The following is a 27,619-nucleotide window of genomic DNA, read 5'->3' on the forward strand; positions in this document are numbered from 1 at the left end:
TGTTGATCTGATGTGGAAATATGGAGAGCAGGACACTGTGCATTTTGGCAAAGCTGCACACTGGGGAGTCATATTGAGAAATATACCTGATATAATCATTATATATACCTGAACTATAATCACTATGTATTAGCTACCGGTATTTACTATACTATGTAATCACTTCTAGGTACCGAATATTAATATGTATTATTTTACTAGGCACATTTTGTTATGTGTTGTTTTCACTAGATACTTTGTACTCTCTTAGCTGCATATTATGGCACTTACAGTACACCTGCTCGTTTTAACACACTATCAGCTGCGATGTATCCCATGTATTACACTCAGCCTTTGTTTAGTACGAGATAACGGTAGCGGACAGGATGCTGCGAGCAGGAATGTACTGTGAGGGAGGGTGTCTGAATAAGGCCCCAATGCGAACGGGTGAAAAACAATGGTGACGTACCGTGGGCTAGGCAAGAGCGATTAATTAATTCATATATAGATGATATGCAACTAAAAATTGATTGGGTATGCTAATAAAACCGAAATGTAACTGAGATAAGAAATTACTATAAAGAATGCTGTACACCGGAGCTCGGTGGGCTTTTGGTGACAAGTTCATTGATTGCCTCAGCCTTTGTTTGCAAATAAAGGTTTACTTTTCTTGAAGAATTGTCTGTGTCTCCAAGTCATTTCAAGTAACCATGACAAAATTGGCGCGGCGAGCAGGGTTGGAAAAAGACCCGCGGAAAAGAAACGACAGATTGGGGACGCTTCCCAGTCCTCTCGGGACCCCCATAAGGCTAACAGAATTAAGGGTGCATCCAAACAAAAGGTAAGCGCTTTTTGCGACAATTTGGACTAAGAATTCTGTTGGCTTTGGGGAGGTCTTGGAGTCTCAGAAGTGTGGAATCACTGCCGAAGGGTCTCTCCGGTCCAAAGAATCTGGCAGAATTTTGGGTTAACAGAGGAGGCTCAGAGGATTGATCAAGAACACTGCAGTGAGGGCAAGTACAAATAAGTTAATAAGAAGTTAAGTTAAGACAACATCCACGTGGTGTTGGTAAATCCCTGTGGATACCGCTTCGCACAGAGCGAAGGGCTGCACGGGCAGGGTAAGGAAAATAGAGTAAATCCCTGTGGATACCACTTCGCACAGAGCGAATGGCTGAACGGGCAGGGTAAGGAAAAATAGAATAGAATTAGAGTAGAAAATCCTCGTGGATACCGCCTTAAGAGATAAGGGTCTGAACAGACGAGGTGCAAAGAGCAAGTTCTGTGGGTACCGCTCTGAATAGAGTCTACACGGGCAGAACAGAATAGACTAGGCATCGAACTAGAGTAAATAATATTATCCAGTAAACAAACTGTGAATCTCTGAAATACCTTAAAAAGAGAGAATAACATGACAGGTGAAGGAACGGCGGTAGAGATTCTGAGCAAAAAATTCCCGTTAATTAAATATGAGATCACAAAAACTTCAGAAAAATGGGAAAAAAGAACCAAAAACCTGGTCACAAAGTGGCCAAGAGAAGGACCGTTTGATGTAAGTTTGTGCGAAGAAATGGAGGGACTAATTAAAAAATTACAAACCAATAGATAAATCTAAGAAAAGAGGGCAAAAAAGAGAACGAGAAATGGAAGTGCTAAAACTCTTCAGAATGGAGGGAGAAAGGCTGAGGAGGACAGGTAGAATATTGATTACAAACGAGGAAGACACTAAGGTGCTGGAAAAGCAGCCTGTTAGAGAGAGAGGAGGGTACAGTGAGAAGCTGGCTTCAGCTCCGTACCCGGATGCGAAAGAAACAGAAAAAACCCCTCCCGATAATGAGGAAGGAAACCCTAAGCAGTGCCCCCTGCTGACGGGAACAGTAAATATGCAGGGAGAAGTCCAAGTTTGGGATAATGAGGAGGAAAAAAAACAATACGAGAAGGAAAAAAGCGGCGATATAGAACGAGATAGAGGGAGAAAAGATAAAGATAGAACAGGAAAGAAGGGAGATGGAAAGAGTAGTGGAAAGGCTACACCAGCTGAGAGAGAAGAGGGATTATGAGGAGTATCGGTTATACTGTAGAGACAGACAGACTAGAAGAGAACAGGAATCATCTAGACAGCAAGAATGGAGTGAGTTGAGAGGAAGTTGGTGGAAGGTAGGAGACGAGAGTTTGGAGGAAATACGAGAGAGGACGGAGAAGCAGATATTGGAGATGGAAGAGGGAACTAGAGTGGAGAAGGAGCAAGGAAGAAGGTATACCCCAGGAAGGTATGAGTGGCAGCCAGTAGTACTAGGGCCAGCAATAGATAAAGAACCAAGTGAGGAAGGAAGCTTGATTACATGGAACGGGGAGAAGCAAATGCTGCCACTGCTGGTAAAAGGATCAGGACAAGTACAGTATATCCCTTGGGGATCCCAGGACCTGGAAGGGCTGAAAAATACTCTGCCCAGTCTGCATGAGGGGGCAGGAAAGTGGATTAGAGCCTTTAAGGAGGAAACAATGGGACGATTGTTGGCTATGGGAGATTTGAAGGCACTGCTGATAAGATTGATGGGAACTTCCAAGTTGAAAGAACTGATGGAGGTGGCTGGCTTACAGAATGTGGACTGTCCACAGACTGATGGGGCCAATTTTGATCCAGTGAGACAGAGGGTATGGCAGGCCCTCAGGAAGCTTTATCCACCCAGAGCAGATCCCAAAGCCTTAAAGGGGGAACTACTGGGAGACACTGAAAACCCAGCAGCCTATGTAGAAAACCAGTTGAAAAAGTGGAGACTGGAGACTGAGCAAGAGGTGGAAAATAACTTGTTTCTGAACTCACTGTTCTGACAGAGCATTTTGGATGCAATGCCTCCGCATGTCAAGTCTAAATTGGAGGAGGTGGTTGGGCTGTCATCACTGACCCCACAAGCATTCAGTGATCACGTAGTCCACGCAGTGGAGAAATATTGGAGAGACAAACGAAAGCTGGCTGAGCAGCAAGAAGAGGTACAGCGAAAGCTATTGCAAATGCAGCTCGAAGAACTGAAAAAGAAGGACAAAGACAAAAGCAAAAAGATGCTGCCAGCCATCACTAATGTGAGTACAGCCATTACACCATTAGATGGAGGAACCAGTCATTCTGTCAGTCAAGGGCCAGAAAACCACATGCCAATAATGAATGTCTCCGGCGGAACATTTCCACAGATGCCCTATTGGGGACAGAGTAGAGTTAAGCAACAGCCCAGACAGGACTGGAACTCCCAAGGAGGGGGGCAGAGGAGTTATGGGCAAAGAGGATTAGAGAGGAGACAGGGGGAAAAGAGAAGCAGAAAGATTGTGCTGGGGATGCAGCCAGCCTGGACAAATGAAGAAAGACTGCCCATTTAAACCATGGCCTGTCTCATATCAGCAGGAGCCGATGGCAAGGGAGCCACAGTTTGGCTACATGCCGGCTCCTGGGGGTCTGAGCAGACCTGTAAATCCCTATGCAAGGTATTAGGGGTGCCCCGAGAACTCGAGTGGGAAGGGACATTACCCAATGATAACGAGGGAGGCAGAGGAGGAACCTATGGTTCAGGTTATGTTAGAAGGGCAACTGACACCAATGATGATAGATACTGGAGCCACATACACTTGCGTACAGCCACAGTATGCCCTTCACCTTCCCATGTCAGGAAAATTTATTAAGACGGTAGGGTTCTCGGGGAAAACACAGTTGACACAGTGCACGGCTCCAGTGCATTTGAAAATGGGAAATAAAGGAATTGTCTTACCAGTACTAGTAGATAGATAGATAGATAGATAGATAGATAGATACTTTATTCATCCCCATGGGGAAATTCAACCTTTTTTCCAATGTCCCATACACTTGTTGTAGCAAAACTAATTACATACAATACTTAACTCAGTAAAAAATATGATATGCATCTAAATCACTATCTCAAAAAGCATTAATAATAGCTTTTAAAAAGTTCTTAAGTCCTGGCGGTAGAATTGTAAAGCCTAATGGCATTGGGGAGTATTGACCTCTTCATCCTGTCTGAGGAGCATTGCATCGATAGTAACCTGTCGCTGAAACTGCTTCTCTGTCTCTGGATGGTGCTATGTAGAGGATGTTCAGAGTTATCCATAATTGACCGTAGCCTACTCAGCGCCCTTCGCTCAGCTACCGATGTTAAACTCTCCAGTACTTTGCCCACGACAGAGCCCGCCTTCCTTACCAGCTTATTAAGACGTGAGGCGTCCCTCTTCTTAATGCTTCCTCCCCAACACGCCACCACAAAGAAGAGGGCGCTCTCCACAACTGACTTATAGAACATCTTCAGCATCTCACTACAGACATTGAATGACGCCAACCTTCTTAGGAAGTACAGTCGACTCTGTGCCTTCCTGCACAAGGCATCTGTGTTGGCAGTCCAGTCTAGCTTCTCGTCTAACTGTACTCCCAGATACTTGTAGGTCTTAACCTGCTCCACACATTCTCCATTAATGATCACTGGCTCCATATGAGGCCTAGATCTCCTAAAGTCCACCACCATCTCCTTGGTCTTGGTGATATTGAGACGCAGGTAGTTTGAGTTGCACCATATCACAAAGTCCTGTATCAGTTTCCTATACTCCTCCTCCTGTCCATTCCTGACACACCCCACTATGGCCGTGTCATCAGCGAACTTCTGCACATGGCAGGACTCCGAGTTATATTGGAAGTCTGATGTGCACAGGGTGAACAGGACCGGAGAGAGTACGGTTCCCTGCGGCGCCCCTGTGCTGCTGACCACCGTGTCAGACCTACAGTCTCCCAACCGCACATACTGAGGTCTATCTGTCAAGTAGTCCACTATCCAATCCACCATGGGAGAGTCTACTCCCATCTCCGTTAGTTTGTGCCTTAAGATCTTGGGCTGGATGGTGTTAAAGGCACTAGAGAAGTCAAGGAATGTAATCCTCACAGCACAACTGACCACCTCTAGGTGAGAGAGTGATTTGTGCAGCAAATACGTGATAGCATCCTCCACTCCCACCTTCTCCTTATACGCAAACTGAAGAGGATCCTGGGCGTGCCTGGTTTGTGGCCTCAGATTCTGTATTATCAGCCGCTCCATGGTCTTCATAACGTGCGACGTCAAGGCAACAGGTCTGAAGTCATTCAACTCCTTTGGTTGTGGTTTCTTCGGTACCGGGACAATACAGGATGTTTTCCACTGTCTGGGTACTCTTCTCTGCTCCAGTCTCATGTTGAAGATGCGCTGTAGTGGTTCTCCCAGCTCAGTCGCACAGGCCCTCAGTAATCGTGGGGAAACTCCATCCGGTCCAGCCGCCTTGCTGGTACAGATCTTCCTCAGTTGACCTTCCACCTGTGCAGCCGTAATCCTGGGCGTGGGCAAGGTCTCCTGTGAGTGGCTATTTTCCTGTGAGGGAAGTAAACCTGGTGTGGATTTCTGCGGTGAGGATGAGTATCTAAAGTATCTAAAGGAACTCCGATTAATTTGTTAGGCAGAGATGCTTTATTGAAACTGGAATTAAAATTAGAATACACCAGAAATGGGTTAAGTGTGGAAAGAGCAGGGGCTCAATTGATAGTGCGAGAAGATAAGAGAGCTAATGTTTTTTGGATAGGGGACATAGAAGATCAGATCTGGGATACCTGGGGAAAGTGGAAACAGGGCGTGCAGGCCATATTACCTGAGGCTGTAGCGCCCAAATCTGAGTTACATTGTACTGTAATTTTCGATGAGCTCAGAATAAGGAGGTAGAGAGGAGATGGAACATGAGGACAGATATTCGACAACACCTGAAAGGGGAAGCCATAGTAATTGGGAAGCAGGGGGCAGCCCTGCAAGTCAGGTGGAATACCTTCTTGAAAGAATGGTACAGGATACCGGAAGCTGTACCCCACATAACCTTGCTGGTAAATGAGGGATACCAGTCTAAAGACTTAGGACCCCTGGTAAAGCAGGTAAGCACCGTAACGGTTTGGAGAAAGGTTATGCCTGAGGTATGGATATCCGGAGACAACAACTACATTAAGATAGGGGTAAACATAGATGTGACAGGAACTATGAAGGAAGTTGAAGTAACTCCTCAGACACACATGCCGTTGTTGGGGCAGGCAAGGGGTCAGCAGAAAAATAAAATATTGGACAAGTTGCCATCTATTCTGTGGTCGCAACATGACACGGACATGGGGAAAATAGAAACAGTCAGTCCGGTGGAGGTAAGGTTAAAGAAAGGAGCAGTTCCACCGAGGAGACCACAATATCCCTTAAGAGCGGAAGCAGAGGAAGGTATAGCGCCGACAATACAGGGACTGTTAGCGGCAGGAGTGCTTAAGAGAGTAAACAGCCCCTGCAATACTCCACTGTTGCCTGTCCCAAAAGCGGACAGGTCTAAATGGAGACTGGTGCATGACTTACGAGCAGTGAATGAGGTAATGGAAGATGTGGCAGCAGTGGTCCCGAATCCACACACACTGCTGACTAATATCCCGCCAGAAGCAAGCTACTTTTCAGTAGTTGATTTGTGTTCGGCTTTCTTCAGCATTCCCAAGCTGAACAGTGTCAGTATTTGTTTGCATTTACATACAGAGGCAACCAGTACACCTACACTAGAATGCCACAAGGATTTAAGCATTCACCACATGTTTTTAATAAAGTATTGAAGGAAGATTTGGATGGCATTTCGCTGGAACGTACAGTGATACAGTATGTGGATGATTTGCTGATTTGCTCTGAAAGAGCAGTGTGAACGGGATACTGTGATACTTTTAGAGAAACTGGCATATGGAGGGCATAAAGTATCTAAGAAATAGCTGCAATTTTGTAAGCAGCCGGTGGAATATTTAGGAAGGGTGGTATCTAAAGGCGTAAAGGCAGTAGCGCCAAGTCAGATTGAGGCGATAACGAAGGCTCCAAAGCCCCAAACAGTAGGGTAGATGATGACGTTTCTGGGAATGACAGGATATAGCTCAGACTGGATTGGAGAATATGCTGAGATTGTAGCACCACTGAGAAAGATAATGAAAGAAGCAGGACATACAAATTTGAAGAACGGCTTACAGTGGAATGGAGAGGCGGAGATAGCTTTCAATACTATTAAGCAGGAATTGCAGTCAGCACCAGCTTTGCCTGACTACGAGAAGGTTTTTCATTTGTATGTATCCAACCGACAGGAGGGTTATATCACAGCGGTTCTAACACAAGAGACAGGCACAGGAAAAGCAAAGCAGCCAAGAAAGCGTCTGGGTGTACATCAGTTATTATTGCACCCCAGGTAAGCCTAGAGCCGGAACCCATGATAGAGGACCTGGTTGAAATGCAAGGTAGGGCAACGTTGGCAGAACAGACAATGTGGAGGCGATGGTGGGGGGGGGGGGGGGGGCAAGCAGAACTTAGAAGCACAGAGGATGGTTTGCGGGTAGCTCCTACTCCTTTGTTGACTATCCTAATTTCAGAAGCACATGGAGTGGACCATTGTGCAAGGGGGTAAGTAATAAGGAAAATAAAAAAGGATGGTTTCTGGTCGCCTTATTTACAGGCTTCGGTAGACTATATTTTAGCACAGTGTGAGGTTTGTGCACAGAATAATGTTCGAAGGGGGATTGCAACCCCAATAGGTCACATACCCGTGCCTGAAGGACCATTTCGACATCTGGTGATCGACTACGTAGATATGATAAAGACGGTAAGAGGGAAAAGATACATTCTGCTGGTAATTGACAGGTTCAGCAGGTGGGTAGAGGCAATACCCTCGAAGGATCAAGGGGCAGGAACAGTGGTAAGGATCCTGACAAATGAAGTGATCCCAAGGTTTGGAATACCTTCGGAGATTAGCTTGGACAACGGTTCGGCCTTCATCCAAAAGGTGGTCAAATTGGTATTACAAGTACTGAGAATAAAACAAAGGTTTGGATGTGTGTACCACCCACAGTCACAGGGCATGGTGGAAAGAATCAATGGCACTCTGAAGGCCAAACTAAACAAAATTTGTGCAGACACTAAACTTAATTGGGTCGATGTTTTACCGTTAGCATTGATGAGTTACCGCATGCAAACTAATCGAGTGACATGCCTGACACCGCATGAGATGCTCACTGGGAAGCTATCATACCTGTGATAGGGGTAAGCAAAAATGTTGAATGGATAAATTATATATATTACAATCAACAGAGGTTCATCAACTACACTGACGATGCGCTGGAGGCCTTAGGGCAACAGCTGGATGCAACTAGCAGGATGGCGTGGCAAAACAGACAGGTACTAGATTGGCTTTTGGCAGAAAAAGGGAGTGTGTGTGTGATGTTTGGAGATCAATGCTGCACTTTCATACCGAACAATACTAGCCCAGAAGGGTCTTTCACCAGAGCAATGAATAAATTAAAGGATCTGCGGAAGGAGGTCAAACAGAATGCAGGATTTGGGCATCAGTGGTTTGACTGGTTAGAAAGCAAACTGGGGGATGGGGTGCGTGGCTGATTAAATTGGCAATGACTGCAGGCATTGTGCTGATAAGTTGTGCATTTATTCTGTGCTGTTTTTTTCCATGTCTCAAGACTTTGATAATGCGTGCGACAGCAAAACAATTCCCGATGCTCCTGGAAATTGTTGAATCTGACCCTAGACAAGGAGAAAAACCGATGATGTACTGTTACAGTCTGCACGATGCATCAAGCGGACTGGAAGGTGTTAATAATGTGGACACTAGTCTGTAAGGGTGTCTGAGTCTTTTTTCCTGTCTCAGCTACGGAGGGACAGGTTTTTGGCTCAACAGTCTAGGATAACAGAGAGAGATCATTTTGAGCTCCGAGTATGGAAATTGTAGTTGACCCAAATTTGGGATTAAAATGCTGGACTTTATTTTGGCTTTGGTGCACTGCCTCTGAGTGTTCTCTTTCTGTGTGAGTCCCTGTGGGTCTCAAAGCGGGGATTATATTGAGAAATCTACCTGATATAATCATTATATATACCTGAACTATAATCACTATGTATTAGCTATTTACTATACTATGTAATCACTTCTAGGTACCGAATATTAATATGTATTATTTTACTAGGCACATTTTGTTATGTGTTGTTTTCACTAGATACTTTGTACGCTCTTAGCTGCATATTATGGCACTTACAGTACACCTGCTTGTTTTGCAACACTATTAGCTGAGATGTATCCCATGTATTACACTCAGCCTTTGTTTAGTACGAGATAACGGTGGCGGACAGGATGCTGCGAGCAGGAATGTAATGTGAAGGAGGTTGTCTGAAAAACATAATCTTGGCCACGAATAAGGCTCCAATGCGAACGGGTGAAAAACAATGGTGACGTACCGCGGGCTAGGCAAGCGCGATTAATTAATTCATATATAGATGGTATGCAGCTAAAAATTGATTGGGTATGCTAATAAAACCGAAATGTAACTGAGATAAGAAATTACTATAAAGAATGCTGTACACCGGAGCTCAGTGGGCTTTTGGTGACAAGTTCATTGATTGCCTCAGCCTTTGTTTGCAAATCAAGGTTTACTTTTCTTGAAGAATTGTCTGTGTCTCCAGGTCATTTCCAGTAACCACGACAGTCACAGGTGTCCACTGCTCTTGCATCAAAACAGGAGCAGAATACGCGGGAAATACTCAAGTCGGACAGCATCTGGGAGAGAATCACAGTGAAATTGCAGATCGAGAACCCATCGGAATGATAAGAAATGGGTAGTTTTCAATCGCAGCGATGGAGGATTGGTGGAAAGAGGAAATCTCTGTTAATGGAAGAAACCACAAGCGTCTGTCTCAGTGATGTACATCGTGTCTGTGGGCGAGGGTGGTGAAGTCTTGGCAAATGCTACTTATCAGTCTTGTTGTGGGGGTGTAGGGCGCTGTCTTATGATGTCTCCGTCTGTCAGAGTCGACCGTGGATGTCCTGCCCCTGCAAGCCGGGACACTCCGATATGGAGAGGAAGCTTTGCCGATGTAGGAAGCTCCCTCTATCCATGCATCTGATTAACACAAAGGAACGGCAGAGACTGACACAGCTTGGCACCAGAGGTGTCGTAGGATATGTCAGTCTGCATTGAACACCATTTAACACTGACTTAGGGTCTCCAGGTCAATAATTTTCCCACTGTGTTTACTGCCAAACTCTTCCCCATGAGGGGTTACAGTTGCAAGTCAGCGGAGTTTTGAGATCAGAGTTTTCCTGTTCCTGGGTGAGCTGCCAATCACAGCTGATGAGACCTATCTGCCCAAAGCAACTGGTTGTAAGGTTCCAGTTACCCGCCTTTGCCCCTTCTCCTGTCGGAAGAAACGCTTCCACCGGGCTTAGTGGCTAAACCACATGTGAAGGACAGGAGCTGAACTTTGTTGTCAGAGACTATTTTAGTCGCACGCCACTGGGAGCATTTAATAGGTCATGGCAGCTCATCCCCACTACCACCCCAATCTTAAGCAACCAAGTGGCTATGTACTATTGACAACAGTAAATTGATAAATTGGTTTATTATTGTCACATGCACAACGGTAAAATGGAAAGCTTTTCTGCACGCGATCCAAATAGGTCATTACATCACATCGGTGCAATGAGGTCGTACAAGGACAAACGGAGCAGAATAGTTCAGGGAAACAAGTGTTTCAGTTGCCGAGAAAATGCAGTGCAGGCAGACAATAAGGTAGAAGGCGAGAGGATCACTGGGAGGTCAGAATTTTGCTTTAGGAACTATGCTCACAAACTGTAGAATTCAACACCTAAAACTACAGTACTGTGCAGAAGTCTGAAGTGTATATTACCACTGACAACATTTTGTCTTTTATTTTCTAGTTTGCACTTTATCCCATTGTGATGTGGTTTGAAGGCATCGTCTGGATGAAAGGTGCTTTATAATAATAATAATTATTATTATTATTATTATTTTCTTAGCCTAAACTGGTAAAATTTGAGGTACAGCATGGCGAAGCACACTCATGTCTGAATTGATAGGAAATTTCAGACTATTCTCGTGGTGTATAGTATTGTGGGTTTTCGAAGTTTTACACAAGTATTGCTGTGTGGGCCTAACTGGTTAACACTATTGTGTAAAGCCCTTGGGATGATACCGGTTATTGAAATTACGACTGGGATAATGAATAACCTGTTCGTGTTCCATAGACCTTTCATTTTTCCCTTTTAATTCAGCATATTTCTGGTGTTTTTCCTAATTCATTTCTGTATGTGTGTTTGGAATGGCTATATATATTTAAAAAGGTGTTTGTGCTTGTTTATCCCGTAAAATTATATCCAAATGGTTACCATGGATTATCCTTTCTGAAATAATGATCGGTCACAGTATGATATGAAGGACTCTAACTCTTAACCAGGTGGCGTGTGGCCAACTGTTTAAAGCATAGGTCTAGTGATCTGATGGTCACCAGCTCGAGCCTCAGCTGAGGCACTATAGTGTCCTTGTGCAAGGCACTAAACCACACATTGCTCTGCGACAACATCAGTGGCGTGGAGAGGGGAGACCTTTCAGCATGGGCAACTGCCGGTACTCCCATTCCTTCCAAGGCAAATCCATGATCTCACAAGACAAACAGAGGCCTCAAAAACTCTAAAAGTGGAGCAGGTTTGTACTTATATGTCCTGGCTGGCGAAGACCCACACTGGAGAAATTTCTTGTCTGGCGGGTGGTGAATCTGTGAAATTATTGTCATAGACGGCTGAGGAAGACACGTCATTGGATATATTTAAAATACAGGTCGATATGTTCCTGCTTGAGAAGAGCATCAACATTTACACAAGGCAGGATAATGGGGTTCAGAGGAATTGTGGAGGAAATTCACTGAGCGAAATGGCTCCTAAGTCTTATGGTTTTAGGAAGCATCTGGAGTATTGTATTCACTTCTGATTGTCCAGTTCTTGGAAGGATTGGAGTGGGTGCAGAACAGGTTCATCAGGGTGTTGCCTGGGTTCGGTGCATGTGCTACAAGTAGAGGTTTGATAAACTTGGTTTGTTCACTCTGGAGTTAGAATAGAGATCTGACTGAGGTGTACATGTTTGAGAGATAAGAGTTTGAGTCAACAGCCTGTATTTTGTTTATTATTTTTTTATTAGACTGTTGTCTAATACCAGAGGGCATTTGGTTAAGGTGAGATGAGGTAAATTTACAGCATGTGGGTAGTTTTTTCACAGAGCTGTGGGTGCTGGAATTTACTGTCTGGGTCATGTCAGAGGCAACTATATTACAGATGCTCCTAGATATACATGGATGTACAGGAAATGCAAGGATATGGTCAACAATATAAGAAAGTGATACCAAAGTTTATTTTTTTCTCTTTCCCAGATATATAAAGAGTAAAGGAAAAAAGAGAGAGAGTCGATATCGGACTGCTGAAAATGTTATTATAGTTGTAGTAACAGGTGAAAAGGAAATGGCAGACAAACTCCGTGGAAGTTACTAGTGGAATTCCAAAATGTAAAGAACATCTGCGGACAGAGTTGAGGGCAGCTGCTATTACGAAGGAGAAGGTGCTTCAGAATCTGAAAGGTCTGAAGATAGAAAAGTCACTGGACTGGGTCATACAATGTATCAGGAGCGTGCCTGGGGAGTGCGGGGATTCCCAGAGCATTAGGACCTGGAGTGAAGGCTTCAGCAGAACCAACAGCTGGATTAATCGAAAAGTACATTGTAGAATATTCAGGCTGCAGAGAGATTCGTTGAATTGTTACTTGAATCCAAAGATCAGCGAATGACTAATGGCGAATTTTCATTCCCAGATTTTGCCAAGTCACAGACTAACACTTGAGATCTGGTTTGAACTGTGCATTTCATCACTCACCGATCAGTTGAGAGGGTAATTCAGATAACCCTTGGGCGATGTTCATGTATTCCTGTGGATCAGGACCTGTTTAAATATAAAAAAATCCATGGAAACAGAGCTAAAATAATCAATATAACTAAAATGTTTATTTCAATATGGCTTTGTGTTCAGTGCGTGGTTTTAATGTACCGAGTTCCTGTATTTCCCTCAGTATTCTGTCCAACTTCGGTAACTCAGTCCTCCACATCAGAAAGGATTCCCACATCGCCTTCCGGGCCCGGGAGCCTTTGCCATTCACCAAACTGAGGAAGAGTCTGGAACTCTCTGTCCGGTTTCCCTTCTCCGTCAGTTCAGTGACTTTCTATAAAAGGAAAACAATGAATTTATTGTGGAGCAGACAGACAGACATGGAGAATGTGCAGGAAAATACCTGTTCATGGTCACGGTAGCTTCAGAACAGATGCAGTCGCTGGGCTGCTGCCTCATTCTCCCTGGGTTCAGTCATTAACAGAGAAACAGTAACTGAAAGAACTTATAAATCAATATTGTGTAAGAATAAGTATTTGACACCCTGCAGTAGATGCAATGTGATTAATTTCCTTGATCTGTCAATGTGCACCATTACATCAACAAGATGTGACAACAAGAACAGAAGAGAGGGGAGAGAGAGAGCAAAAACAAATGGATGGCGGGCATCACTGAATCGTAGCTGAATAAAGTTTACAGTTGGATCAAAAGGATAAGCAGGTAGGTGAAAGGGATGGGTTGATTCTGTTGTCATTTAAAATGAAAAGTCCTGAGAAAGAGTTGATATTAGATTGGACGATGGAGATGTTAAGAAACTGCATAGGTAAATTGACCCTGATGGAAATTATATACCGGCCTGTTAACAGTAACCAGGATGTGAGCTACAAATTACAACAGGAGAAAGAAGAGACGTGCGAAAATGTGAATGTGAAAATAGACATGGGGAATTTCAATATGCAGGTAGCTTTGGAAAATCAGGTCGGTGCTGAATACTAAGTGAGGGAATGTATAGAATACCTATGGGATGGCTTTTGAGAGGAGCTTATGGTTGAGCCCACTATAGGAAAGCCGCATGTGGAGGCTGTGTTGTGTATTGCACCAGATTTTATTGGGGAGCTTCAGGTGGCATGCTGTCCAAGTTGCATGCCATCTTGGACAATGTCTCGATAATGTCTTGGACATTACTCCATAATGTACTGGTTAGGCACAGGAGTACATTCAGCCAGAGACTCATTCTACCGAGATGTAACACTGAGCGTCATTGGAAGTCATTCCTGCCTGTGGCCATCAAACTTTACAACTTCTCCCTCGGAGTGTCATAGACCCTGAGCTAATAGGCTGTTCCTGGACTTATTTCCACTTGGTATAATTTACTTATTATCTTTTAATTATTTCTTGTTTTATTTTGCTATATTTCTACTCTATTCTTGTTTGGTACAAATGTAATGAAACCCAATTTCCCTCGCGATCCAAAGATTATGTCTGTCTGTCCGTCTGTAAATAAACCCTTAAGAGGCAGTGATCAGAAAATAACAGAATTCACACTGCAGTTTGAGAGGGAGAAGCTAAAGTTAGATGTATCAGTATTACAGCGGAATAAAGGAATTACAGAGGAAAAGGAGAGTTGCTGGGCAAATATAAATTCAGAAATGACACTAACAGGGACAATGACAGTGCAGGAGTGGCTGAAGTTTCTCGGAGCAATTCAGAAGGCGCAGGACAAATGATCACAAAGGTGAAGAATTATTCTAAAGGGAGGATGATCAACCGTGGCTGACGAGGTAGTCAAAGCAGCACAAAAGCAAAGGAGAGGGCACAGAATATTACAAAATATAGTAGAAAGCTGGAGGACTGGGATGTTTTTACAAACCAACAGAAGGCAATTAAAAAGCTGTAAGTAGAGAAAGTATGAAATATGAAAGTAGGCTAGCGAATAACATAAAATAGCTTAGCAAAAGGTTCGCCTGATACATGAAGAGTGAAAGAGAAGAAAGTGGATTTTGGGCTGCTGGAAAATGATAGTGGAGAGGTACTGTCAGGGGACAAGGAAATGGCGGAAGGTATTAGTAAGTATTTTGCATCAGTCTTCACTGTAACAAACATTAGAACATGCCAGATATTTGAGAATGTCAGGTGGCAGAAGTGCAATTATTAAGGAGAAGGCACTCAGGAAGCTGAAAGTTCTGAAGATAGATGAGTCCAGATCAACTGCACCCGATTGCTTCTGAAAGAGGAGGCTGAAGACATTAGTAATGATCGCTCAAGAATCATTAGATTTTGGAATGGTTCTGTAGATTATAGGCCAGTTAGTGTGAACACCGTTTGGGAAGATGTCAGCAGTCGATTATTGACGATAAGGTTTCGGGGTATTTGGATGCACATGATGAAAAAAGGCCAAAGTTCATGGAAGGAAATCTTGCCTGACAGACCTGTTGGAAATTTTTGAGAGAATAGCATGCTGGGTCGACAACGGAGAGTCAGAGCAAGTTGATTACTTGGACTTCCCGGCATCTTTGACCAGGTGCCCCACATGACGCCGTTTCACAAGACAAGGGCCGACAGTAGGACAAGAGAGATATTAGCATGGATGGAGGATCCATGATTATCTCCAGACAGATTTTGTCTGACTGTCAGGAAGCACTGAATGGAATCAAATAGGGCTTTTTCTTGTTAGATGATGGTGACCAATGGTGTTCTACAGTCGTTGGTTTTGGGAGAATTTCTTTTTCCGTTATGTCAATGATTTGACGGCTTTATGGCCAACATTGCGCATGTTACGAAGATATGGGGAAGGACAGGAAGTGTTGAGGAAGCAGGGATTTCACGAGAGGACATAGACCGATGAAAAAATGGACAAAACAGTGGCAATTGGAATGTAGTATAGGGAGGTCCATGGCCATACACTTTGGCAGAAATAATGAAGACATAGACTATTTTTGAGAGTTGTAAAGAGTCTCTGGAGACCTCATGCAGGATTCCTTCCAGGTTGAGTCGGTGTTAGGAAAGGCAAAAAAAAATGTTAGCGTTCATCTTGAGAGGATTAGAATACAAGAACAAGCACTGGCCAGACCACACTTGCATATTGTGAACGGTTTTAGTCCCCTGATCAGAAAAAATACATGATGGCATTGTGAAAAGTCCAGAGAGGAATCAAAACTGACAGAACCAGTGATATTAAAGCTGATTTTTATGAGAATGTTTCCTGGATGCGCCTGTACTGGCTGGAGTGTGGAAGGATGAGGGGGAATCTAATTGTAACCTGTGGAATATCGAAAGGCGTGGAGATGATGTTTTAAAGTGGGGGAATCTAGAACCAGATGGAACAGCCTCAGAATAGGGGGACATCCATTTAGAACAGAGATGAGGAGATTCTTTAGCCGAGGAGTAGTGAATCTGTTGAATTCATTGGCACTGACAGCTGCGGAGACCAGGTCATTGGGTATATTTGAAACAGAGGTTGGTAACTTCTTGTCTAGTCTGGTCTGCAAATTTCACTGGGAGAAGGCAGGAGAATGGAGTTGGGAGGGATAGTAAATCACTCATGATGTAATGGCGGAGTAGAATCGATGGGCCTAATGGCCTATTTGTGTTCCGATGCCTTATGGTCTTATGATGTATAAAGACAGCAGAACATTAAGGAATGTCAGTGCGGCCGTCTTATGATGGAGATGGTTACTGCCTGGCACTCATGCTGTAAAATGGTGATATCTTTCTGAATGCAGGCATGGGCTTCCTCATTTACTGAGGAATTATGAATTAAACATTGAACCACCTTCAAGCAACATCTCTCTCTCTCTCTCTATCTCTGGCTATCCATCCCATAGGATGATGATGGTTCCTTTCAGTCAGTTAGTGGGGTGGTACCCCACTCCTCAGAAAGGAACCGTGTGCGTGAGTGGATTTTAGGTGAGTAGGGCGTTTCACCGGTCCAGATCCACCCTCTCGACATCCCTTCCCAGATCCAGTGGCCTGGTTGGGTCCAAGACGGCTGGGGAAATTTCTGCTGCAGTGAATGGCCAGACCAAGCTTCGAAGCGAGGGATGCCCTTTCCACGCTTGTTTGCTAGATGGCCGTTGATCCTAACAGAGGGGTCATACACCCTTTGACAGGTCTTGTTTTTCGTCCTGCAGGGTGTCTAGCCACCTTCCTCACCAGGCCAGCCTGGTGGGGGAGCTGGTTTAGTCACCGACCATCCGACCATGCGACAGGTAGTACTGGGTTACTTGGTACCGGTAGCACTCAGACAAGTGGTCTGACCAGAACATACACTGATGATGGAATTAAGGAAATCGAGGATGCAACTGAACACGGATGGGCTTAGGACATTGCTCTGAGAAACAAGAGGAATGATGTCCCGGGTTTGAATGACTGATCTCCCAGAACAGTTACCAGTAGGGAACTGGAAAGGTTTTCCATAACACAAATAACGGACAACAATTATGGAATAAATCAGCATAATTCCCTCATGGTCCACTGCACTGTAAAATAATCCCTCAGTTTCACTGCTACCAGGTCTGAGGAGTTACAGTTGTGAAAGAGATTTAACAAGAGATTTAAGAGAACGATGAGTCAGCTAACAGAGAGGAGGTGCAGGGGCTAATGGACTGGTGCAGAGCCAACAACCTGTCTCTGAATGTGAACAAAACAAAAGATTTGGTTGTTGACTTCAGGAGGGCACGGAGCGACCACTCCCCGCTGAACATCAACAGCTCCTTGGTAGAGATCGTTAAGAGCACCAAATTTCTTGGGGTTCACCTGGTGGAGAATCTCACCTGGTCCCTCCAGCTCCATAGCAAAGAAAGCCCAGCAGCGTCTCTACTTTTTGCGAAGGCTGAGGAAAGTCCATCTCCCAGCCCCCATCCTCATCACATTCTACAGTGGTTGTTTTGAGAGCATCCTGAGCAGCTGCATCACTGCCTGGTTCGGAAATTGCACCGTCTCGGATCGCAAGACCCTGCAGCGGATAGTGAGGTCAGCTGAGAAGATCATCGGCGTCTCTCGTCCCGCCATTACGGACCTTTACACTACATGCTGCATTAGCAAAGCAAACAGCATTATGAAGGACCCCACACACCCCTCAAGCAAACTCTTCTCCCTCCTGCCATCTGGGAAAAGGCTCCGAAGCATTCGGGCTCTCACAACCAGACTATGTAACAGTTTCTTTCTCCCAAGCCATCAGACTCCTTAATAGCCAGAGCCTGGACTGACACCAACTTACTGCCCTCTGCTGTGCCTATTGTCTTGTTTATTATGTATTGTAATGCCTGCACTGTTTTGTGCACTTTATGCTGTCCTGGGTAGGTCTGTAGTTTAGTGTAGTTTTTTTTTCAGTGTTGTTTTTTACGTAGTTCAATGTAGCTTTGTACTGTTTTATGTAACACCATGGTCCTGAAAAACGATGTCTCGTTTTTACAGTGTACTGTACCAGCAGTTATGGTCGAAATGACAATAAAACGTGACTTGACTTGACTCAATGGTTTTCCAGTGAAGCAGACGTCTTCAGATGATGAACTTATAGATGAGCATCATATTTAGAGATTACTCCTCTTGCCTGGATAATGCCTGTCTGATTCATTACAGACAGCACCAATGAATCCCAACCAGAACAGAGTCACTCACGGATGTAACACACTTGATTTTCTAATACCACTCATGGCTGAGTAGGTCAGTTAAAGGACAAGACAATCACTGTTTGTGAGCTCCAAGGAGAGTGACCTGAAATGGTATGTCCCTGTCTCTCATTAGTAAGATATTCAGCAAGTTATCAGATTTTTGTTCCCCTTCCCTTTCAGGACAATCTATTGATCATCTTCCTTTTTAGGACAACCTGTTGATTTTTGAGATCATAGGATATTAGCTAGTCAGCAGATTTATTTTATGTTTTGTGCTTTCTTCTTCCCTTTTAGATCAAACTGTTGATGTTTGTGGTTATGAGATATCAGCTTTGTGCGTGATCTTTCACGTCTAACCTATCTTAGAGATTTTCAAGGAAGTTGCCAGGAAATTTGTTGTGGCCAAGGTTGTGGATATTGTCTACATGGACTTCAGCACGGTATTTGACAAGTTCCATCATAGCAGGTTAGTCAAGAAATTTCAGTTGCTCAGCATCCAAGATGAGGTAGTAAACTGGATCAGACACTGGCTTTTTAGAGGAATTCAGAGCGTGACTATAGACTGTTGCATTTCTGATTGGTGCCTGTAACTCGTGTAGTGTCACGGGGATCGGCGCTGTGCCTGTTGTTGTTTGTCATCTATATCAAAGATCTGGATGAAATTATGGTTAACAGAATCAGCAAATTTGCAGATGGCACCAACATTGGGAAGTTGCAGTGGGCATAGAGGAAGACTACAAGAGCTTGCAGTGAGATCTAGACCAACTGGAGAATGAGCTTAAAAGGGACCGATGCAATATAATGAAGACAAATTGCACTTTGGAAGGACCAAGCAGGGTAGATCTTACAGAGCGACCAGTAGGGCACTGAAAAGTGTGGTAGAACAGAGTGATCTGGGAATACAGGTCCATAAGTCATTGAAAGTGATGGCAAATATGCTCAAGTTGCAGATCTGAAAGAAAGTTTCTTAGCATATTAACCTTCATAAATGAAAATATCGTGTATATTAGATGGGATATGATGTTGTATAAGACGTTGATGAGGCCTAATTTGGATATTATGTACAGTTCTGCTCACCTACCTACAGGACAGATGGAAATAAGTTTGAAAAAGTACACAAAAATAAAAACAAGGATGTTGTCAGGACTAGAATACCTAAGTTCTGAGAAAAGAGTGACCACGTTAGGACTTCATTCATTGGAACGTGGAAGATTGAGGGGAGATCTGAGAGAAGTTCACACAATTACATGGGATATAGACAGGATAAATGCAGCAACATTTTCTACTGAGGTAAAGAAGTACTACAACAAGAGGTTATCAGTAAAGGGTGAAAGGTGAAAAGTTCAGGGGGTACAAAGATGAAACTTGTTGACTCAGAGGGTGCTATGAGTGTAAAACTAGCTAGCAGTGCAAGCAGTACAAGCGGTTAAGAGAAGTCTGGATAGATACATGAATGATAAGGGTATAGAGCGTCATGGCCTGGTGAAGGTTGTTGGGAATATGTAGTTAAGTAGTCCAGCATGGAAACAGATGGGCCAACAAGCCTGATTCTGTGCTGTACTTTTCTATGACTATGACAAATCAGCCACACATTGTTAGGGAACTCACGGAGCCAAGACCAGATTTGGTTAGTAGGTTTCCCTCTGTCAAGTACTGCAGTGAAGCCGGTTGGCTCAGTTTACAATCAGACAGTTTAATATTCATCCTTGATTAATGAGATGAGGTGAATCTGCCCATTGGTTCAAACAAGATTTGAAATTAGTTTCCGACTGAGTGCCTGTTCGAAGTTCAGATATGCCGCCACTGCTCATATATCACACTGATAATACAGCAGGTGAGAGAAAAAAAGTTGAGGCTGACCCTGTAGTTCCCAGTGCTCCCCAATTTAACAGCTGAAACCAGATCTGCGAGAGACAAGTCAGAGATCAAAGTCTCCATTCCCAGGTAGAACGCCAAGAACGTGAAGATTAATTTTGGTCACCGTACACTATACAGTTCTGTGACAATACATACTCACCTCATTCTCTTCTCGACTGAAATGTCCCTCCTTTGTCAACATCCAACCGAGTCTTTCAACCTTTTCTTCAATCGCTTGTTTGAGTCTGTCTCTATAGAACTTTGTCAGTTGGTACAGTCGATATTCGCCCCCCTCTGCCAGGAGGTCAGAGATTGTAAACTCTGGCTCTGTGAATATAAAAAGGAAAATGTAGGTTTGAACTCAGATATTCTTCATTTCCACCGCTCTCACCCAACTCAACAAAAAAAACATGACTTGAACCTGCCTACAGACACAAAAACAGATTTATTCCCAATCTCCAACACTAGCCTTATAACCGGACCAACAATGTTCTAGGCATTACTTTAATAAAGGACCACATTTAATGCAAACCAGTCTATCCCCCATTCAGCCCACTCACCTATTTCAATCTTGGATGGGCAATAAATGCTGGGACTGTCGGTAATAGTCGCTTCCCAGAGATACCCTCTCCATCCTGGCGAATACATTTCCCATGATTCACATCCTAGAAATACTCTCTTATCTGGACAACTGCATTTCCTCCAATACACATCCTGTAAATCCTCAGAGCAGGTAGTACATTTCCTGTAGTGGGGTAACATTCCCCCTCTCTCTGACCAACCCTCCAACAAGGAATCACATTTCCCCTCCTCCCTGCCGCATTCTGCAAACACATCACCCTCATATTTCACTCACCCGCTGCTTGTTGGGGACTTGACAGTTCCGTGTTCAATGAGCTACCAAGCTGAGAGGCAGTCGTCTCACTTGTACTGGTTCCAGGGTCCTGATCAGTGTCTCTGACGTTACTGTCTCTGGGCTGACAGGCAGTCGCCTCACTTGTGCCGGTTCCAGGGTCCTGATCGGTGTCTCTGACATCACTGTCTCTGGGCTGACAGGCAGTCGCCTCACTTGTGCTGGTTCCAGGGTCCTGCTCAGTGTCTCTGACGTCTCTGTCTCTGGGCTGACAGGCAGTCGCCTCACTTGTGCTGGGTGCTGGGTCCTGATCGGTGTCTCTGGGCTGAATTTGCTCCACTTCCGCTGCGACCATACTGCATTCTGGGACATCGGTCTCAATCTGACCCTGCTTTGGTACATTGCTTCCCTTGCCCCGATCATCTTCCCTCGATGATCCGCCTGGCAAAAACCTCTTCAGTACTTTCTTTACTCCTTTCGATTTCCTACCTGAAATAAATGTTGAATTGCAGGTTATACGAGTATGATTTAGATCGGAGCAAAACTGATTCAGACTGCAATGGAGCCGAGACTCTGGCTGACCAGATTTGAAGTGGAACCGTGCTGGTTACTGTGAACCGTACATCCTGCTTGGTGACCATCCCGATAAGCCGGTGACTGGACACATTCACTCCCAGTAAAATAACAGGATAGACACAGTAATGCCAATCACTTAATTTACAGCAGTTGAATGATGACCACGGGATCTTAATGCAACGGTGTCCGGTGATACTGGGAAATTAAATAAAGATATGACATCAAACTTACCGGCCTGTAATTTCTCAGATAACTGTTAGATCCTTTTTTAAACAATGGAACAACATGAGCTATCCTTCAATCCTCCGGCACCTCACCCGTAGATACCGACATTTTAAATTTATCTGCCAGGGCCCCTGCAATTTCAATACTAGTCTCATTCAAGCTCCGAGGGAACACCCTGTCAGGTCCTGGGGATTTATCTACTCTGATTTGCCTCAAGATAGCAAGCACCTCCTCCTCTTCAATCTGTATAAGACTACTTGTTTGCCTTATTTCTGTTCACTCCATGCCGGTTTCCTTAGTAAATAGAGATGCAAAAACCATGTTTAAGATCTCCCCCATTTCTTTTGGTTCCATACATAGCTGACCACTCTGATCTTCAAGAGGACCTGTTTTATTCCTTACTATCCTTTTGCTCTTAATATACTTGTAGAAGCTCTTTGGATTATCCTCCACCTTGACTGCCAAAGCAACATCTTGGTCTTCTTTTAGCCCTCCTGATTTCTTTCTTAAGTATTTTTGTGCACTTTTTATACTCCTCAAGCACCTTATTTGCTCCTTGTTGCCTATACCTGTCATACATCTCTCTCTTCTTTTTCAGAGTTCCAATATCCCTTGAGAACCAAGGTTCCTTATTCTTATTCACTTTGCCTTTAATCCTGACAGGAACATACAAACTCTGCACGCTCAAAATTTCTCCTTTGACGGCTTCCCGCTTCCCAGTCACATCCTTGCCAGAGAACAACCTGTCCCAATCCATGCTTTTTAGATCCTTTCTCATTTCTTCAAATTTGGCCTTTTTCCAGTTTAGAACCTCAACTCAAGGACCTGATCTATCTTTATCCATGATCAAGTTGAAACTAATGGTATTATGATCACTGGAACCAAAGTGTTCCCCTACACACATTTCCGACACCTGTCCTAACTCATTTCCAATTAGGAGATCTAATTTTGCATCCTCCCTAGTTGGTACATCTATATATTGATTTAGAAAACTTTCCTGAACACGTTTTACAAACTCGAACCTGTCTAGACCTTTAACAGCATGGGAGTCCCAATCAATGTGTGGAAAATTAAAATCCCCTACAATCACAACTTTCTGTCTCCTGCAGTTGTCTGTTATCTCTCCGCAGATTTGCTCCTCCAATTCTCGCTGAATATTCGGTGGTCCATAATACAACCCCATTAATGTGGTCATACCTTTCCTGTTTCTCAGCTGCACCCATATGGCCTCGGTAGACAAGCCCTCTAATCTGTCCTGCCTGAGCACTACTGTAACATTTTCCCTGACTAGCAATGCTACCTCCCCACCCTTCATTCCTCTGCCCCTACCACGTTTGAAATATTGGAACTCTGCAACATTAAGCTGCCAGTCCTGCCCCTCCTGTAGCCAAGTTTCACTAATGGCTATAATGTCGTAATTCCACGTGTCAATCCAGGCCCTCAGCTCATCAACGTTCGCCACAATACTCCTTGCATTGAAATAGACACACCTCAGTACATTATTACCACCACCAAACAGTCTCTGATTTTGCATGAACTTTTAACTTTATTTATTTTCACCCCCGCTCCATTATCTGCTTTGGAGCTCTGGTTCTATAAAATGGACTTGATTAAGCTGGAAAGAGTTTAGTGGAGAATGACCAGTATGTCACTGGACTAGGATGTTGGGTTTTCTGTTATATGGTTCGTCTGGGACCATTTCCCTGGATAATTGGAGCTTGAAGGGTGACCTTACACACGTACATAAAAATAATAAGGGGCATAGATAGGGTAGATGGTCACAGTCTTTTTCCCAGGGTAGGGGAGTCTAAGACTTAAGGGCAGAAATTTAAAATGGACCGAAGGGGCATTCGTTCACATGGCGGGTGATGGGTATAAATTAAATGCAGCCAGAGGTGGCAGTAAACACAAATAAAATTACAAAGTTGAGAGGATGTGGGCAGGGAAAAGGAAAGAAGTCTATAAGAAAAATTTGGGAAAAGCTGTGGGAAAATGGAGCAAGCACAAAACACATTTGGATCAGCATGAATTAGCTAGGCTGAAGGACCTGTGTCCAGGCTGTTATGTCTGTTTTATTCCCTATGGAATCAGAGTTGGGCATAATCACAATGTCTACTGGGGACTGAGACATTTGGTCATTGGCTATACCAGGTTTTCCATCAGAGATCCTGGGAATTTTAAATCCAGGTAGCAGACGATCTTAATAGGGAAATATTGAGAACTCACATTCACCATTTGTACACAGCGCAGACATGGATTCGGGTATTAAAACACTGAAGCAGACCGCATATTTATCCAGAATGAGATGTCATCTGATCCTCAGCCATTCCCAATGCTGCCAATGTTCTCGGCTCGGCTACAGAAAACAGATTTCGGAAACTCCTGTAACACTTACCCAACAGGCTGGTATATGTCTAGGGGAAAAGCAGATCCAGCCACACACCAACCCACCTCCCGTACACGCAGGTGCTGTGAGAATCGCGTTTATGCCTCGCGCCCGCCAACAGTATCAAACCCACAACAAATACTGGTATGAAATACACTTTAAAGAGTTTACTAAGATTAAAAGAGTATTAGGCAATACAATATATATATATACAAGAAAAAAACAAAAGGCGCCAACTTATCAAAGTTCAGTCAGTTTAGTGCACTCGGTGGAGCTCATCCAGTGAACCATTCGACTCCTCGTCGCTTGCCCTCCCGACTTCCACGTCTTCCACCTCGGACTCCCCGGTGGTCGTCCGAGCGCACTTCCTCCTTCCTTGGTGTCTCCCTCCGGACTCCCTTCACCCCCAAGCCCGCGCAAACCGTCCCCCAAGTTCCCAGCCTCACAAAACACAATAACATTCCCCATTGATTAACAAATTAATACAATTACCATATCAGCCATTCAAAAGTGAAACAACGGCGAGAGAAACATTTAACAGACAAAGAAACATTCCTACTCGTAACAAACCAAAGAAGCCCTTTTTAGTAACATACACAGGACATTGTACATTCTCTCCCCACCAGCAAATGTCATGCCCTCATGGCATTACTAGAGTTCCCCAAAGCTTCTTGCAACACACAAAACCCAACCCAGGTGCAGAAAGCAGTGACATAACCACCCTGAGCAGTAGAAATCACACTCGGTTCTCCTGGTACCACATATGTCAACCGCTCGGGGGGGGCGCCTAATCCTCTGAGATCTCCATACCCCTTCTGCCCCACTGGGCTCCCTCTTCACCTGTGAACCCACTGTCTCGGACACCCCAGGTCTTCCTGACAGACCCTCACCCCCTTCCTCACGGGGGTCCTCCCTCACCTGAGATCTCTCCGGCTCATGCTCGGGCTCCACCCTCTCTCCCGCCAATGTTGGCTGCCTCTCCAGCTGACCCTCAAGACCTTCCCTCCTCTCACCCAATTCAGTATGGGAAGGGCCAGGAGCCTCCTCTCCTGGTACTGGAGCACCAGCGAATGGGAACAGGGGCCACTCATCAGAGTCGTCCTCTTCCGAATCAGTAGCCATTTCCGGCCGAGGGACCCGTCCCCGCTCTTCAGCAGCGGGCTCTTCCCTTTCTCTGCGCCCTCGCAGAGTCCTTGTACTGGGCGTAACCTCCCACTCTGGCTCCGTATCCACCTGCACCGCTTGACCCAGCGGCAGCAGGTGATTCTGATGGAGTACCTTGATAGGCCCTTTCCCATCCTCAGGTTTCACCTGGTAAACTGGCAGGTTCGGCATCTGGCTCTCTATTACATAGGGGCTGGCCGCCCATTGATCTGCCAACTTGTGCTTACCAGGGAGTCCCAAATTCCGTAAAAGGACCCGGTCGCCCGGCAATAATTGAACAAACTTCACCTTTCGATCATACCACATCTTATTCCTCTGATTCTGTTTGGTAGCCGCCGCCTCGGCCAACTCGTACGCCTGCTGTAACTCCCTCTTCATGTCGGACACATACTTTAGATGGGACTTCCCGGGTAATTCACCCACTTCACCCCCAAAACACAAGTCAATGGGCAACCTCGCTTCCCGCCCGAACATCAGATAATAGGGCGAATATCCTGTAGCATCATTGCGAGTACAATTGTAACAGTGAACCAATTGTCCAATATGACGACTCCACCTGCTTTTCTGCCCAATCTCCAGCGTCCCGAGCATATCCAACAGGGTCCGGTTGAACCTCTCTGGCTGCGGATCTCCCTGTGGGTGATAAGGGGTAGTCCTGGATTTCTCAACCCCAAGCATAGTCAGTAATTCATGGATAAGGCGGCACTCAAAGTCCCGCCCCTGATCGCTATGGATTCGCCTGGAAAGGCCGTAATGAACAAAATACTTCTCCCATAACACCTTCGCCACTGTCGTCGCCTTCTGATCCTTAGTGGGAAATGCCTGAGCATAGCGAGTGTAATGATCGGTGATGACTAAGACATTCGCGGTGTTGCTGGTGTCAGGCTCAATCGACAGAAAATCCATACATACCAGGTCCAGAGGTCCCTCACTCTGCAAGTGTGACAGTGGAGCCGCCAACGCGGGCAGGGTCTTCCTCCGGATGCAACGACTGCAGCCCCTACAGTATTCTTCGACTTCCCCCCTCATCCGGGGCCAGTAGAACCGGTCTTTGAGTAATCCATAGGTCTTTTCCACCCCCAAGTGTCCAGAATCATCATGTAGGGCCTGGAGTACAGCCTGCCGATACTCCTCCGGCAGGACCAGTTGCCAACAGTGGGGTTGGTCCGGAGGCACCGTTACCCGGTACAAGATTTGGTTCTTTAACTTCAACCGAGACCACTCCTTCAACAACAGGGACACAAATGGGTGTTTCGCCTTCTCAGCCAACGCCCCATTCCCCCTCTCGACCGCTCTCCACACAATACCAATGCCCGGGTCATTTTGCTGAGCAGCTGCCACTTCCCCCAGACTCAGTTCCGGCAACTGTTTAGTCCGCAGTGCGGTCAGGTCACAGTAAGCTAGGGGTATGGCGTCATCAAAAACCCCCAAATGGTCCACGGCTCGTTCCAGTCTCCCTCTTCCCTCGGCCTTCACGGTGATAGCAAACTGACACATCGCCTTCACTCCAGGGGCAGGGACACTCTCCCACTCCTTGTCCCTCTCCTGTTCCCCCGGCTCCCGACGAGACAAAGCATCCGCATCGACATTCTTGCTTCCGGGCCGGTACCTCAGGCTGAAATCATATACCGACAAGGCCGCCAGCCACCGATGTCCTGTGGCATCCAGCTTTGCCGAAGTCAAAATATAAGTGAGAGGATTGTTATCCGTTTGCACCTCAAACTTGGCTCCATACAGGTAATCGCTCAACTTGTCCAGCACCGCCCACTTCAGCGCCAGGAACTCCAACTTGTGAGTGGGATAGTTTCTCTCCGATGGCGACAAGCTTCGGCTGACAAAGGCTACCGGCCTCAATGCTTTGCCATGCTCCTGGTACAGAACAGCCCCGAGACCCTCTCGACTGGCATCCGTGTGCAGAACATATGGCTTCTGGGGATCGGCAAAAGCCAACACCGGGGCCTGGGTCAGTGCCCTTTTCAAAGATCGGAACGCCTCTTCACATTGATCATCCCATCTCGAGCCAAAAGGTTCCGCCGGGTTCCAGTATCCTCCAGCGTCCTGCCTCTGGTCCCCCGTCCTTTTCTTCCCCACCGGGGGATAGCCACACAACAGCTGAGTCAATGTGTGATACACTTTGGTGTATCCTTTCACAAATCGCCGGTAATACCCACAGAACCC

At 45.2% G+C, this 27,619-nt stretch overlaps 2 protein-coding genes across 3 annotated transcripts in view; one reads left to right on the plus strand and one right to left on the minus strand.

Moving 5' to 3' along the window:
• Positions 1-27,619, plus strand: part of LOC140721777 (uncharacterized) — a 455,764-nt gene that overhangs the window by 118,288 nt on the left and 309,857 nt on the right. The window lies entirely within an intron of this gene.
• Positions 1-27,619, minus strand: part of LOC140721750 (NACHT, LRR and PYD domains-containing protein 3-like) — a 61,544-nt gene that overhangs the window by 18,878 nt on the left and 15,047 nt on the right. Inside the window, exons 3-7 of one of the 2 annotated variants that reach the window (XM_073036545.1) lie at positions 24,118-24,247; positions 21,094-21,579; positions 20,398-20,564; positions 12,931-13,102; positions 12,760-12,825 (exon numbers count right to left, since the gene is read on the minus strand). In XM_073036545.1, the coding sequence (XP_072892646.1) occupies positions 12,760-12,825; positions 12,931-13,102; positions 20,398-20,564; positions 21,094-21,579; positions 24,118-24,145 (919 nt within the window). In that variant the 5' untranslated portion in view covers positions 24,146-24,247. The remainder of the gene's footprint in view (positions 1-12,759; positions 12,826-12,930; positions 13,103-20,397; positions 20,565-21,093; positions 21,580-24,117; positions 24,248-27,619) is intronic. The other variant, XM_073036547.1, reaches the window with a different exon arrangement.

Source organism: Hemitrygon akajei, unplaced genomic scaffold (genome assembly GCF_048418815.1).
Source record: "Hemitrygon akajei unplaced genomic scaffold, sHemAka1.3 Scf000061, whole genome shotgun sequence".
NCBI lineage: Eukaryota > Metazoa > Chordata > Chondrichthyes > Myliobatiformes > Dasyatidae > Hemitrygon > Hemitrygon akajei.